General features: G+C 42.0%; 1 protein-coding gene across 2 annotated transcripts in view; it reads left to right on the top strand.

Moving 5' to 3' along the window:
- Window positions 1-13351, top strand: part of LOC109915168 (bromodomain-containing protein 3-like) — an 80542-nt gene that overhangs the window by 48041 nt on the left and 19150 nt on the right. For both annotated transcript variants that reach the window (XM_048602118.1, XM_048602119.1), the window contains exons 12-15: window positions 3984-4042; window positions 4131-4350; window positions 12922-13016; window positions 13115-13217. In XM_048602118.1, the coding sequence (XP_048458075.1) occupies window positions 3984-4042; window positions 4131-4350; window positions 12922-13016; window positions 13115-13217 (477 nt within the window). The remainder of the gene's footprint in view (window positions 1-3983; window positions 4043-4130; window positions 4351-12921; window positions 13017-13114; window positions 13218-13351) is intronic.

Here is a 13351-nt window from a genome sequence, read left to right as displayed (position 1 = left end):
GCCCGAAATGTCAGCCTTCCTGCTCCTATGATGCTGCTTGCCCTGCTGTGTTCATCCAGCTCTGCACCTTGTTGTAGCAGTTAGATTGTTCATTTCTACATTTTTTTTCTTTTAGCTGCTTTTAGGAAAAGAATTGATGCCATGCACAAGGATGATCAAATTGGACAATGACTTAACATCAAACTCTTAGCCATATTAAACTCCTTGCTGTTGATTTCCAGAATGGTAGTGGCAAGTGTTTTTCCAGTTTTATTTCAGTTTTAATCTGTTTAACTTGTCTTGTGTATGTTGTTTTGGTCATAGTTTATTTTTCAAACAGAAAGTAGTGCAGCAGTCAACCAAAAACCTGTTGCTATCCAGGAATGATATCTTCTAAAAACATTGGAACAGTACAATTACCTATTCTCTTCCCTCTTCAAATTTGCAATCCTGTTTGAATGTCTTTCTTACTACTGCAGACGTTTTGTTTTAACCGGCACCTTATCACCTGGCACTGTTGGGAAAACTGACAAAAATTTTATATGCCTCAAATACCACAATCTACCACGATGTCAGAGTATTTATGCTGTAAATGAAGTATAACCGTGATATGTATACCCCCTGAATTACGTTTCTGTTACTTACTGTGTTTTTACTTTGATTTTAGGAGGTGTGTTGATGTTTATACATAAATTGTTTTGAGGGATATTGATGTTTGGAAGCTTTACTTGGTCAGGATTTACTGAGGTTATATGTAGCTCTTGAATAGAATCATGGAATTTCTACGATGCGGAAAAAGGCCATTCAGAGGGTCAGTGCAGAATTGATGGACCGAAGAGCATCCTACCCATACCCAGCTCCCTCCACCTTATCCCCATAACTCCACATTTAACATCGCTAGCCCAACTAACTTGCACGTCCCTGAATACTAAGGGGCAATCTAGCATGGCCAATCCACCTAGTCTGTATGTCTTTGAACTGTGCATGGAAACTGGAGCACTTGGAGGAAATCCACACAGACACTGGGAGAATGAGCAAACTCCACACAGACAGTCGCCTGAGGGTGGAATCAAACCTGGATCCCTGTTGCTGTGAGGTAGCAGGTCTAACCATGCCACCGGATTAATGGATAATGTCATTGATAATCTTGTACAGCTGCCTTGTATGTGGTGAGAAATAATCCATCAATTTGGACATAAAATTTTGAATTTGCTGCAATTATTTTAAAAGTGTGCTACTGTGGCACCACCTCCACAATATAGGCAATGCACTGGAGTAGTAACCCAGATCCCCAGGCTATCATTCTTGGGATGCATGTTTAAATCCCACCATGACAGATTTGTGAAATTTTGTATTCGGTCAAAACTGAGTTAAAATCTGGCCTAATGATAACCGTGTAACTATTGCCAGTTGTTGTAAAAGCCTATCTGGTTCGCTAATGACATTTTAAGGATGGCAATCTGTTGTTCTTACCTGACTGTGTTGTTGACTCTTTGCTGCCTTCTGAAATGGCACAACAAGCCACACAGTTCAAAGGCAATTAGGGATAAGCAATAAATGCTGGCCTTACTGGTGATGCCTAGATTCAGTGAGTAAAGAACAAAAATATTATCCACTAACTTATTAATAGATTTGCATATTGCATCTTTCACGATATTTCAAAGTGTTTCACAGAAATGACACATCTTGTTACTTGTGTATTTATAATTTTAAAATATGGCAGCCATTTTAAGTGTAACAAGCCTCCATAAACAGCAATTTAATGAATTACTAGTCATCTGTCTCCTAAGGGATGAACTATGTTCAAGACCTGAATCTTCTCTCAATAGTGCAATTTTATGTGGCTTCAGTAATGTCTGATCCAAAAGACAGCACCCCTGACTACTGCATTCACAGTCACTGTTGCTTAGCATAAAACTGTTGGAATGAGATTTGAACCTACAATCTTATGACTGTTCAGTCGGAGTACTATTGCTGAGACGCATACATGTGTTATGCGTAGTTGTAGGTGCTTCTAGTTACAGCTGATGACTTGCTGATTCAGTACACATTTTATGATGACCTTATGGTTTATCCTGTTAACCCTTGGTAATTTTTTTTATTCATTCATGAGATGTGAGCATCATTGGCTGGGTTAGCACCTGTTGCTCATCCCTAATTTCCCTGCATCTGAGTGGCCTGCCTAGCCCATTTCAGATGGCTGTTAAATAAGCTGAGAGTCTGGAGACAAACATAAGACAGAGAAGGCAGATTCCCCTCCCTGAAGGACACTAGTGAACCAGATGGGCTTTTACAATAATCAACAGTGGTTATGTATTCACCATTCGACCAGCTTGTACTTGATGACTTTTTGTTGAATTCAAACTCCACCATCTTTGGGATTTGAATCCTTGTTCCACAACATTAGCTTGGGCATCTGGGTTATTAGTTACATTACTATAACGCTACTGTCTCTCCTTCCCCTACTTTTTGCAGCAAAAGTAAAGTTTATTGTAACATTAGATAACTAGAATTTGTCATTTTAAAGTATACACTGTACTATGATGTTACAGTTTGCCTGAAAAAAATTGTTTTGAAACAGACTATCTGAATTATGGACCTATACCTTATACCCTGAAAGTATATAATATTGAATAAATATATTTGCTGTATATTGAAGTAGTTTACACAGCTGTCTAAGGGTGGCTTGTTGGCTCAGTGGTTAGCATCGCTGCTTCACAGCGCCAGGGACCCGGGTTCTAATCCACCCTTGGGCGACTGTTGCTGTGGAGTTTGCACATTCTCCCATGTCTGCGTGGGTTTCCTTTAGGTGCCCAGTTTCTTCCCACAGTCCAAAGATGTGCAGATTAGATGTATTGGCTGTGCTAAATTGCCCATAGAATCTATGGATATGCTGGCAAGGTGGATTAGCAGGGTTACAGGGATCAGATGGCAAGTGGATCTGGGTGGGCTGCTCTTTGGATGGCTGGGATTCCAAGTATCTTTGATTCTATGATCATCCACTATCATTTGTGGTAGGCATTAAAGCTGGCTGTGATTTGTGAACTCCAGTTTCATGTGTACACCCAGAACAATGCCTCACTATCTATAATTTATTAAATAATAAATATAGCTCAATTAACTTTTATATTTTGTGTTCAATACTTTGATTTTGTTAATATGATTTGGTATGCCATAATATTACATTTTGCCTATAATGTCTTCGTCACTTTTCCTGTACATTATCTATTTTTAACATTGTGTGCCTTTAAATAAGGAGCAGACAGTATGAAAATGTACTAATCAAGTATAAAGGAACTTCTGGATTTCCATGTAGCGAAAAAAGTTGGACTCGGGCTGTTTCATTCCACGTGTTTGCCCAATTGACCAATAATCCATCATGGTGAATTCTGTTGCATCATTCAATGATGCATTGTGCAATTTTGTTTGTAAACCTACTTTTGGGTAGCTGTGAAAGGAAAACAGAAGATGAGCAAGATACCTTTGCTTTTTCAATGCCCTTCCAGAAAATAATTCATTTAAACCTGGTTAACAAATGCAAGGTTTTTTTAAAAAAAAAGTCGTCCTTTTTATCCCTGTTTCTCCTCTCCTGAAAGCAAATTCTGGGTTACAGTTTGGTGACCACATTTGGTCAGTTCCTTGTCTAGTTGACCATTATGATGTGTTAGCCTCAACCAATTAAACTGTCATGGTTATACAATGTTGTGCCACTCAAACAACCACCCTCGCTGATTACAGTGCCCCAACTGTACACTGCATGGATCACAGAGGTATCTTCCTTGTCAATGTGATGAGGAGGAGGCTGAAGTATTGAACCAAATGCATTCTTAAAAAAAAAAATTGAATTATACATAACCATTCATTCTGAAGGGATATTGGGATTTCAGATTGTTATTACCTTGTAAGAGTAGAAATTGCCATCCATAAATTTAACTTGTATAGATGTACTGATTTTACTTTCATGAGTTTAATGTTCAGTGTTATTCTCAAATTTATTTCTACAGAAAAATCACCAAAGCAGAAATGGAGCAAAAGTAAGGTTCTTCCTGTTGAAGAAAGAAAGGTAACTGTTACCTTTTTCATGTCAATGGTGTAGAATTTGATCACTTTTGTATTTGGTCTTTTCAACTAACCTCTTCCTTCTTTTAAAGCACAACCACCTAAATTACAAGATGAAATATTCTTTGCACCAATCATCATTGAATACTGTTCACCAAGAGCAGTCATTGCCTGGTTGTAAAGTACCAGAGTCTCAGCAGATGCAGAAACAACCTGCTTTGTTCAGTAGTCGGCAAGCAAAGATGCAGCATTCTGAGTCACAGCAACTTGTATCATTAAAAGAGCCAGCACGGATCATTATTTCACCTCCAGGTAATGATTTCACTTGGTTACAGTGACTTTGAGCTCTCAATAATCGAGTATGATTTGAACATTTAATTGGATGTACTGATGTGCTTTGCAGCATAGAAATGTTATTGCATTTTTAAATTTGCAACTTTATTACAACAAAAACTGTAAATTATTCCAATTTCAGAAGACACATTCAAGGTGCTTACCAATTAGCTCTTCAGCCTTGTTAACATCAGAGCAAATTATGTTGCCCAATTTATTTGCATTTAGTACAAATTAATTTTAGTGGTAGAAAAAGCCAAATTTTGTAGATAGTAAAAATCTTCAAACAAAAAGTGCTGGAGAAACCCAGCAAGTCTAGTAGCACCAGTGACAAGATCTCCTCCCCTGTCAAGTGTTAAAAAACAGTTTTCTCGCTCCTTTCCATTCTGAAGAAGTTATACTGGGCCCAAAACATCAATTCTGTTTCTCTCTCCACAGGTGCTGCTAGACCTGGGTTTCTCCAACATTTTTCAGTTTTTATTTCATTTCAGTGGAGTCTTGGTTTGACAGACTATCAATAGAAATATTGTCACCCATTATACTGGTATTCTTGGTGTCCTCTAATGTTTGCGATCTTGGATGTGTTGCAGGTGGTGTTGCAGGCTTGTTCACAAACCTACCACTAAGGGGGGCTCCAGGCCCCTGCTATGATTGCAGTTAGTTGATATTTCTGTCCATAGAAGCATTAACACCTGCGAAATGTTTTGTGTAATCTTTTTTCATTTGTTTGTCGTCATGTGGAGTTGCTGGTGTTGGACTGGAGTGGACAAAGTCAGAAGTCGCACAACACCAGGTTATAGTCCAACAGGTTTATTTAAAATCTCAAGCTCTTGAAACGCTGCTCCTTCATCACTTCACCTGATGAAGGAACAGTGCTTTGAAAGCTTGTGATTATAAATAAACCTGATGGACTATGACCTGGTGTTGTGTGATTTCTGACTTTTGTCATTTGTTTGTGGTGAGTAGGTGTCACTGGCATTTGATTTACTGTGCATCCTTGATTGCCTTGGAGAAGTTGGTAATGAGCTGTCTTGTTTTAAACTGTCGCAGTCTGTGGAGCAGTTAGACCCACAGTGCTATTTGAAAGACAAGTCCAAGATTTGGGAGATAGGTATTCCTCCTTTTGAAATAAAGGTTAAAATAGAACATGCAATGTAGATCACTACAGGACAGGAGTAGGCCCTTTGGCCCACGATGTTGTGCTGAACATGACACCAAATTAAATTAACCCCTTCTGCCTGTCTTTTTGGTCCATATCACACTATTCCTTGCAAATTAATGTGCTTATCTAAAAGCCCCTTAAATGCCCCTATCATATCTGCTGCCACCACTGCCCCTTGCAGTGTGTTGCAGCCATCTACCACTCGTTGTAAAAAAAAACTTGCCCCTCACATCTCCTTTTTGAGCTGTTCCCCCTCAGCTTAAATGCGTGCCACCTAGTATTAGTGTTAGAAATTTTAACTCTGGGATCAGAATTCTGATTGTCAACTGCATCTATGCCATCTCATAATTTTATAGACTTCTATCAAGTCTACCCTCAGCCTTCACCGCTCCAGAGAAAACAGCCCTAGTTTTTCTAGCCTCTCCTTTCTAGCTCATACCCTCAAATCCAGGCAGCATCCTGATGAATCTCTTCTTCACCCTCTCCAAAGCCTCCACATCCTTCCTGTAATATGGCGACCAAAACTGAATGCAAGACTCCAAATGTGGCCAAACCAAAGTCTTATAAAGTTGAAACATGACATCCTGATTCTTGAACTCAGTGCCCTGACCAATAAAGGCAAGCATGCCATATGCCTTCTTTACCACCCTATTTACCTGCATGGTCGCTCATAGGGAGTCATGGGCTTGAACTCCAAGATCTCTCTGTACATCAATGCCATTCAGGGTCCTGCTATTAACTATATGCTTATCTTTAACATTTGATCTCCCAAAGTGCAACATTCCACACTTGCCCGGATTAAACTCCATTTGCCATTCCCCCACCCATATCTGTAACTGATCTATATCCTGCTGTATCCTTTGACAACCGTCTGTACTGTCCACGACTTCACCGATCTGAGCATTTTTAAAATTTTAATCTTAGTTGATTTCTTGACTGTTTCTCAACTACTTGGCACTTTGGGCTGAATTTCAAACCTGTTTAATGTCTGATGAGGTTGGGGGTGAGAGAAGTTCTATTTTCAGAAATCCTTTCACCTCATTTGCAATTTGGGTGGAAGAAGTTTGTCATTATTGTAAGGATGACTTCACCACTCTCTTGCTCGGTAGGCTGAAGTAAAAACATTGTATGGAATCTTGTAGAGGGAAGTCTGAACGATTATGGGCTAAAGCAAGATCTATGGCCGAAATGGCTAGCAAGCGTGGGGAGGCCCATCTTGACTTGGTGATCATCTTGCTCCATCTTTTGAGCTTTTCACAAGTTCCGCAACAAGATTCTCACCAGGCAGTGGTGAGAAGCCACTTGATGGGAATTGCTGCTTGGTAAACACCTTGTCAACACCAAGCTGTCTTATTAATATTCACACTCTCTCATCTTAGCAAAGTCGCCAAACAAGCTCAATAGCTGGAAGCACAACAAGGAAATAAGAGCATGCACCTGGCAGAATCAGCTCATCACTGGCTCCAAACAACCTCCATCTTGCACATTAGGCAGCAGCTACTCATGGCCACCAGTCGCAAGTGCTCCTTGTCAAGTGGTATCCACCACCTGCCAGCCCATCATGGCATCTCCTTGATACAACGGCAGGCTTCTGTCAAGGCACAGGCATGCATAGCGTGGTGCTGCAAGGACACTTCGCACAGATGAACAGAATCCAGCTTTCAGAATGGACCAAGCTGCATTTCAGAGCTGCTTCTTTGCTCTCTTAGTGCCTGCTCATTTTGCCCCTACCTATGCCTTGCCTTGTATTGCCTTGTGTCTGTTAGCTTATTGGCATTTCAACCAGAGCCAAAGGCTGTCGTTACTAGGAGATAGCAAGAAGTGCAGATGCTGGATTCCGAGTCACTAGAGTGTGGAACTGGAGGAAGACAGCAGGTCAGTCGACATTTTGGGCCTGGACCCGCCTTCAGCCCTGACGTGGAGGGGACATGGAAATTTTGGGAGGGTCCGTTACTGACTGATTCTGATCAGTATTGCCAACTCTTGGTTTCCGTTCTCTAGAAACAAAGTGCTCCTAGGAAATGGCTGGACAGCACCTTGGGTAGGTTAGTGTCAGCTTAGTGGCCTAAGTGTGGGATCCATATTTTCCAGACCCCAGTAGCAACCAAAACAGGAAGCTGCCATTTGCAACAAACAGCTATATTGGAATTGCAGTGCTCATTCATATGCATTCCGTTTGAGGATGCTTTGAGAGCAAATGCTGTTTCAAATAGGCATGCATGCCAATGGAGTTTCCAAATTGAACGTGGGCACAACATGATATTCGGCAATGAGAGTATTGAAGGCAAACCAGTATTACTGCAGCTTCCAGTGGTGCTAAGAACTATACAAGTACGAGTCCTCCCCTATCTGTGTGCTGAATGATGTGACCTGTTCAGTGACATAATGTTAGTATAGCACCGTTAGCTTGCATGTGCTGAGGTGGAATATTGATGTCCAATACAGATGTGTTCCCTATTATCAGTGTAGTAAACTGTGCTCATCTGCAGGGTTTGACAGCAATGACTGCTCCTGAGATTTAAGAAATTCTATCACTCCTGTGTCAAATTTGGGTTCTTTCCACCTAGAGTGATAGAACCTGCTGCTGGTGGTATGTTGGTTCCTGTGGTTGCACATTTTTTTTTTTTTTTTTTTAAAAAAATGAGCACAAGAGGAACAGGACTAATGCCAAGCCCAGGACCAGCAGCAGGTCCCAACAGAGGATGAGGTGAAATCACAGCTGCAGGGTCCCTCGGGACGTGTGGGGTGCACAGGAAGCCCAGACTCCGTTTCCTGGCAGTGACTGAGGTGCAGTACCATTATAGGCTTCACATGTCCCAGGATATCTGCTGGAGTGGGACCTGAAGGCTGCAGGAGTGGGTGGCCATCCTCTCCTAATGGTTGTGGTTATGACTTTAAAACTAAACCTTGACACAACTGGCTCTTTCTAGGGTGCGATGGGTGATCTGCCGGGATCTCTCGGCTTTGCACCCACAGATGTATCAGGACAGGGATCAGTGTTGTTTGTGTGAGATCGAATTGATTCATTTCAACCTGTCAAGATGAGATCGATGCTGCAGCAGGCAATTGGATTCAGAAATAAAGCTGAGTTCCCCCAGATGTAGGATGACTTTGACTGTACACATGGCATTGAGAATGCAATATCATAATATTGTGGAATTCGTCAGCAGGAAGGGGTTCCATTTGATCAAAGTATTCGGGTGATCTGTGATAACTGTTGCTACTTCCTGGAGGTGTGTGCCCACTACTCTATCTGTCATGACTCATTCATCCTGGACTTTTCTCACATACCAAGAGCGTTTGAGGATCTGAGGGCCTTACATGGCTGGTTGCTGGGAGACCAGGGTTACCAACTATTACCGTAGCTCATGACACAATTGTGCAATCCCCAGACATACAAAGCACAGATTTAATGATGTCCATTCGTCAACCAGGGCTGTGGTGGAGTAGCATCTGAAGGGCTGCTGAAGATGTGTTTCCACAGCTTGGACTGGTCTGGGAAGGCCCTCCAGTATAGTCTGAACAGAGTGCCACATTGTTCCTGGCATGCTATGTACTGCGCAATTGGGCAGACAACGAGGTGATGTGCTAGATGCTGAGGAATGGAAACAGTCATCTGAGGAGGACGTTGGGCTGGAGGAAACTGATGTCATTTGTGACCTACCTAAGCTGCAATGAGTGTTACAAGCCAGACAGGACGTCTGTCACCTGCTTCCAAAGAGTTCAGTGTTCAATCATTGACTGCTGAATTTGTAGTCGTGATTCTTAAATTTAATTTGCATTGTACAGGTGATGTTCCCTTTAGCATTCTGTTATTAAAAGCTTATGTTTGTGCCTGTATTTATCTGATTGGCCAGTTGGGGAATATCGAATACAACAAGCAATGACAAGATGTGGGCTGACAGCAGTTAAGGGGGTCAAGGTAGTGCTGACTTAGGTAGTGTTTAGGAAGAACATTGCTAGGAAGCAATAAAGTATATAATGTGGTTAAAAAGGGACTGGTGTGCAAAAATGGGGTTGTATGTGTAAGGGAGTATCAGCTCTGTGCCGTGGGCAGTATGGCTTTGTAACTGTGCCATTATGTTGCCTGTGAGGGATAACTTTGCCAATGCTTGTCCAGGTGCACAGCAGCCTATCAAAGATGGTGGGGGCACAAGAGATGCAAGTCTTGTGCTGGATATCCAGTGAGTTGTTCAAAGAGGGTGCATTATAGATAGGGTGGTATTCAGTTGTGGTGGTGTTCGGAGAAGGGCAGGGTTGGGTGAGTTTTATAAGATATTGCGTGAGCTTCCTTAGGCCTTACAGCATCAAACTTCAAACTCCATGCAGCTCAGGCTTCGCCAAAGAAGCTGTAGATGCAGCCCAATAAATTTACATTGCACCTTCCATAACCCAGGATACCTCCAAAGCAATTTACAGTCAATTAATTACTTTTGAAGTATGTCCTCTTGCAGTATAGGAAACTTGCCAGCATTTTGCTGTTTGAAACAAAGACTAAAATTTTTTGGAAGAACTTGTGGTGAGCATTGAGATAACAAGGTGTAGAGCTGGATGAACACAGCAGGCCAAGCAGCATCAGAGGAGCAGGAAGGCTGATGTTTAGGGCCTAGACCCTCCTTCAGAAATGGGGGAGGGCATTGAGAGTTTGGTTTTTTTTCCATCATTCTACAACATAAATTAATTTTGTGCTGCAAATTTACGCAAGTGTGTATTGATGGCCTGACATTGATGTAACATTTCTAATGACAGAAGCATCACACAGGAATTAGATGTTTGTTTGTTGGATATAGATATTGTTGGATAGGCCAGCATTTATCATCCATCACTGATTTCACAGGAGAAGTTGGTGGTGAGCTGCCTGCTTGATCTTCTGCAATCATCTACTGCGAACTTAGCAGGACATGTGGGACTTCAGTGAAAGTTGGGACTAGTGGTCTATCAGCTGAGCATTCTTGTTCCCTTTCTGCTCTATTATTTAAATGTATTTCCAGCATGGTGTCAGTGGGCCTAATAGCCTCTTTCTGTGCTATAAATGACACCACTTCCTCGTTTTCCTAGAGGATTTGTTTCCTTTCGTAATTCTCCCTGTTGAATTTGCACCCTGATTACATTCTTTGTGACATGTAGAAGGCCATTACCTGAACTGTCCTGTTAACAAGGTCTTAAAATTAAACTGCAGTCCTAACTTCCTGTTTATTTTTCATAATGCAAATCCAATTCTTGGCAATAATGGGAGGTTGATATCATGCTGTGTTTTTTTTAACAAGATTGTGCCATATCAAATTGTTACAATTTGCAGCTTGTGGTGCATTGCTGTTCTTCCTTGACATGCATCACTGTACTTTCCTTTATCACATTAATAGCTTCTGCCATGAACTTAACATTGGCCCAGAATTTTCTCAAAGCAATGCTTTCAGTATGCATTTATTGTTTAAAATGTTATTTTTGTCCCCATTTAAGCTCCTCTTTTCCAACTTAGAAGCTTCAGCCTCTTTTAATCCTTTCAAAGTTCCTCCTCATACTTCATATCCACCCTGTGTACCTCTGTGACATCAAGGTGTAGCACTGGATGAACACAGCAGGCCTGGCAGCATCAGAGGAGCAGGAAAGCCGACACCCTGGGTCTGGACCCGGGTGTCAGCTTTCCGGCTCCTCTGTTGCTGCCTGGCCTGCTGTGTTCATCCAGCGCTACACCTTGTTGTCTCGGACTCCAGCAAAGGCAGTTCCTACTATCTCTGTGTACCTCTATGCTTTTTTTGAGAGTCATGCTGTAAATGATCATTGTGTAATCAATTGTGGCAACATTCATAGCTTCTATGAAACAAAGAAGGCTTACAAATTTTATAAATTTGTTCTTGGGATTTCAGCAATGCTGGAAACATGTTTTAAGAGAAAATTAAGAGCAAATCTGAAATAAATAGGGAGAGAGGGGGAGGCGGATAGAAGGTGGATAAAGGAGAAGATAGGTGGAGAGGAGACAGACAGGTCAAAGAGACGGGTGGAGCCAGTAAAGGTGAATGCAGGTGGGGAGGTAGGGTGGGATAGGTCAGTCCAGGGAGGATGGACAGGTCAAGGGGGCGGGATGAGGCTAGTAGGTAGGAGATGGGGGTGGGGCTTGAGGTAGGATGAGGGGATAAGTGGGAGGAAGGACAGGTTAGGGAGGCAGGGACAAGCTGGGCTGGTTTTGGGGTGCGCTCGGGGGAGGGGAGATTTTGAAGCTTGTGAAGTCCACATTGATACCATTGGGCTGCAGGGTTCCCAAGCGAAATATGAGGTGCTGTTCCTGCAACCTTCGGATGGCATTGTTGTGGCACTGCAGAAGGCCCAGGATGGACATGTCGTCTGAGGAGTGGGACGGGGAGTTGAAATGGTTCGCGACTGGGAGGTGCAGTTGTTTGTTGCGAACCGAGCGTAGGTGTTCCACAAAGCGGTCCCCAAGCCTCCGCTTGGTTTCCCCGATGTGGCCGCCTCTACATCGGGAGCAGCGGATACAGTATACCACATTAGCAGATGTGCAGGTGAACATCTGTTTGATGTGGAAAGTCTTCTTAGGGCCTGGGATGGGGGTGAGGGGGGAGGTGTAGGGGCAGGTGTAGCACTTCCTGCAGTTGCAGGAAGTGCTACACCTGCCCCTATCTTCTCCTTTATCCATCTTCTATCCGCCTCCCCCTCTCTCCCTATTTATTTCAGAATCCCCTTCTCCCCCATTTCTGAAGAAGGGTCTAGACCCGAAACGTCAGCTTTCCTGCTCCTCTGATGCTGCTTGGCCTGCTATGTTCATCCAGCTCTAAACCGTGTTATCTAATAATTAGGCAGGTTTTGTTATTCTTTCATGGGATGTCAGAGTTCGTTGCCTATTTTTAACTGTCCTGAAAATAGTGGTGAGAGCCATCTTGAACTGACACAGGTCCACCCACTGTATGGCCAGAATGAGTTTTTTTTTTGATAAGGAAACATCCCATCTTTAACCACAGTTGCAGATGGAAGTTTTTCCAACTTGTAAGTATAATGAGCTGTAATAAGAGCAAAATGGTGCCTTTACCAGTCTTGCCTTGGAAAGACACTTACTGCTGCAAATGAAGGGAGGAAAAGTAATTAGCCATTTCGAAAGAGATAGCATGAACTACAGATGCTGGAGTCAGAGACAACACAGTGTGGAGCTGGAGAAACGCAGCAAGCCAGGTAGCATCAGAGGAGCAGGAAAGTTGATGTTTTGCGTCAGGATCCTTCTTCATTTAGAAAACTGTCTGCTGACTTGATATTATTTTCTTTAAGCTTTTGAAACAATTCTAGTCAAGAATTCTAATTCTAATTTCAATTTTAACCCTTTAATTGAAATTTCAAAGTTAGTCATGTCTGAATTAACATTTGATTTCTTGTTTTTTAAGGACTTCCTGCAGTTGTGTCCCCATTGCATTCACCTCCTTTGTTGAAATTTAAATGTCCGTCAGTGAGTCCTCCTCATCTGTCCGCTCATGTCAAGGTAAAGTAAAATCTGTTCATACTGTATTTATTTTCTTAAATGCATTTTAAACCAGCATAAATTTTAAAGAAAATAGTTTACCAAGTGTTCTTTTCCAGGGACCAAAGTCACCAGAAGAGGAACATAATAAATTAGCAATTAATCAAACCAAGCCACCTCTTGAAACATCCAGTGACCAAATGCCAATTATGCGACAACAAAGTAAGTTTGGTGTTTCATTTTTATAATTTTTCATTTAATGCGGAAGTTCAAATATATAATCTGTTACGTTCTAAAGCTAAATATGGCAGATTGATCAGCAAACAATCTTAACAGAATACATGGCTGACCAACTT

This window comes from Rhincodon typus, chromosome 10 (genome assembly GCF_021869965.1).
Source record: "Rhincodon typus isolate 14 chromosome 10, sRhiTyp1.1, whole genome shotgun sequence".
In the NCBI taxonomy this organism is placed as follows: Eukaryota; Metazoa; Chordata; class Chondrichthyes; order Orectolobiformes; family Rhincodontidae; genus Rhincodon; species Rhincodon typus.
The sequence above is the reverse complement of the archived record's forward strand: the minus strand, read 5'-3'. Positions and strand labels throughout refer to the sequence as shown.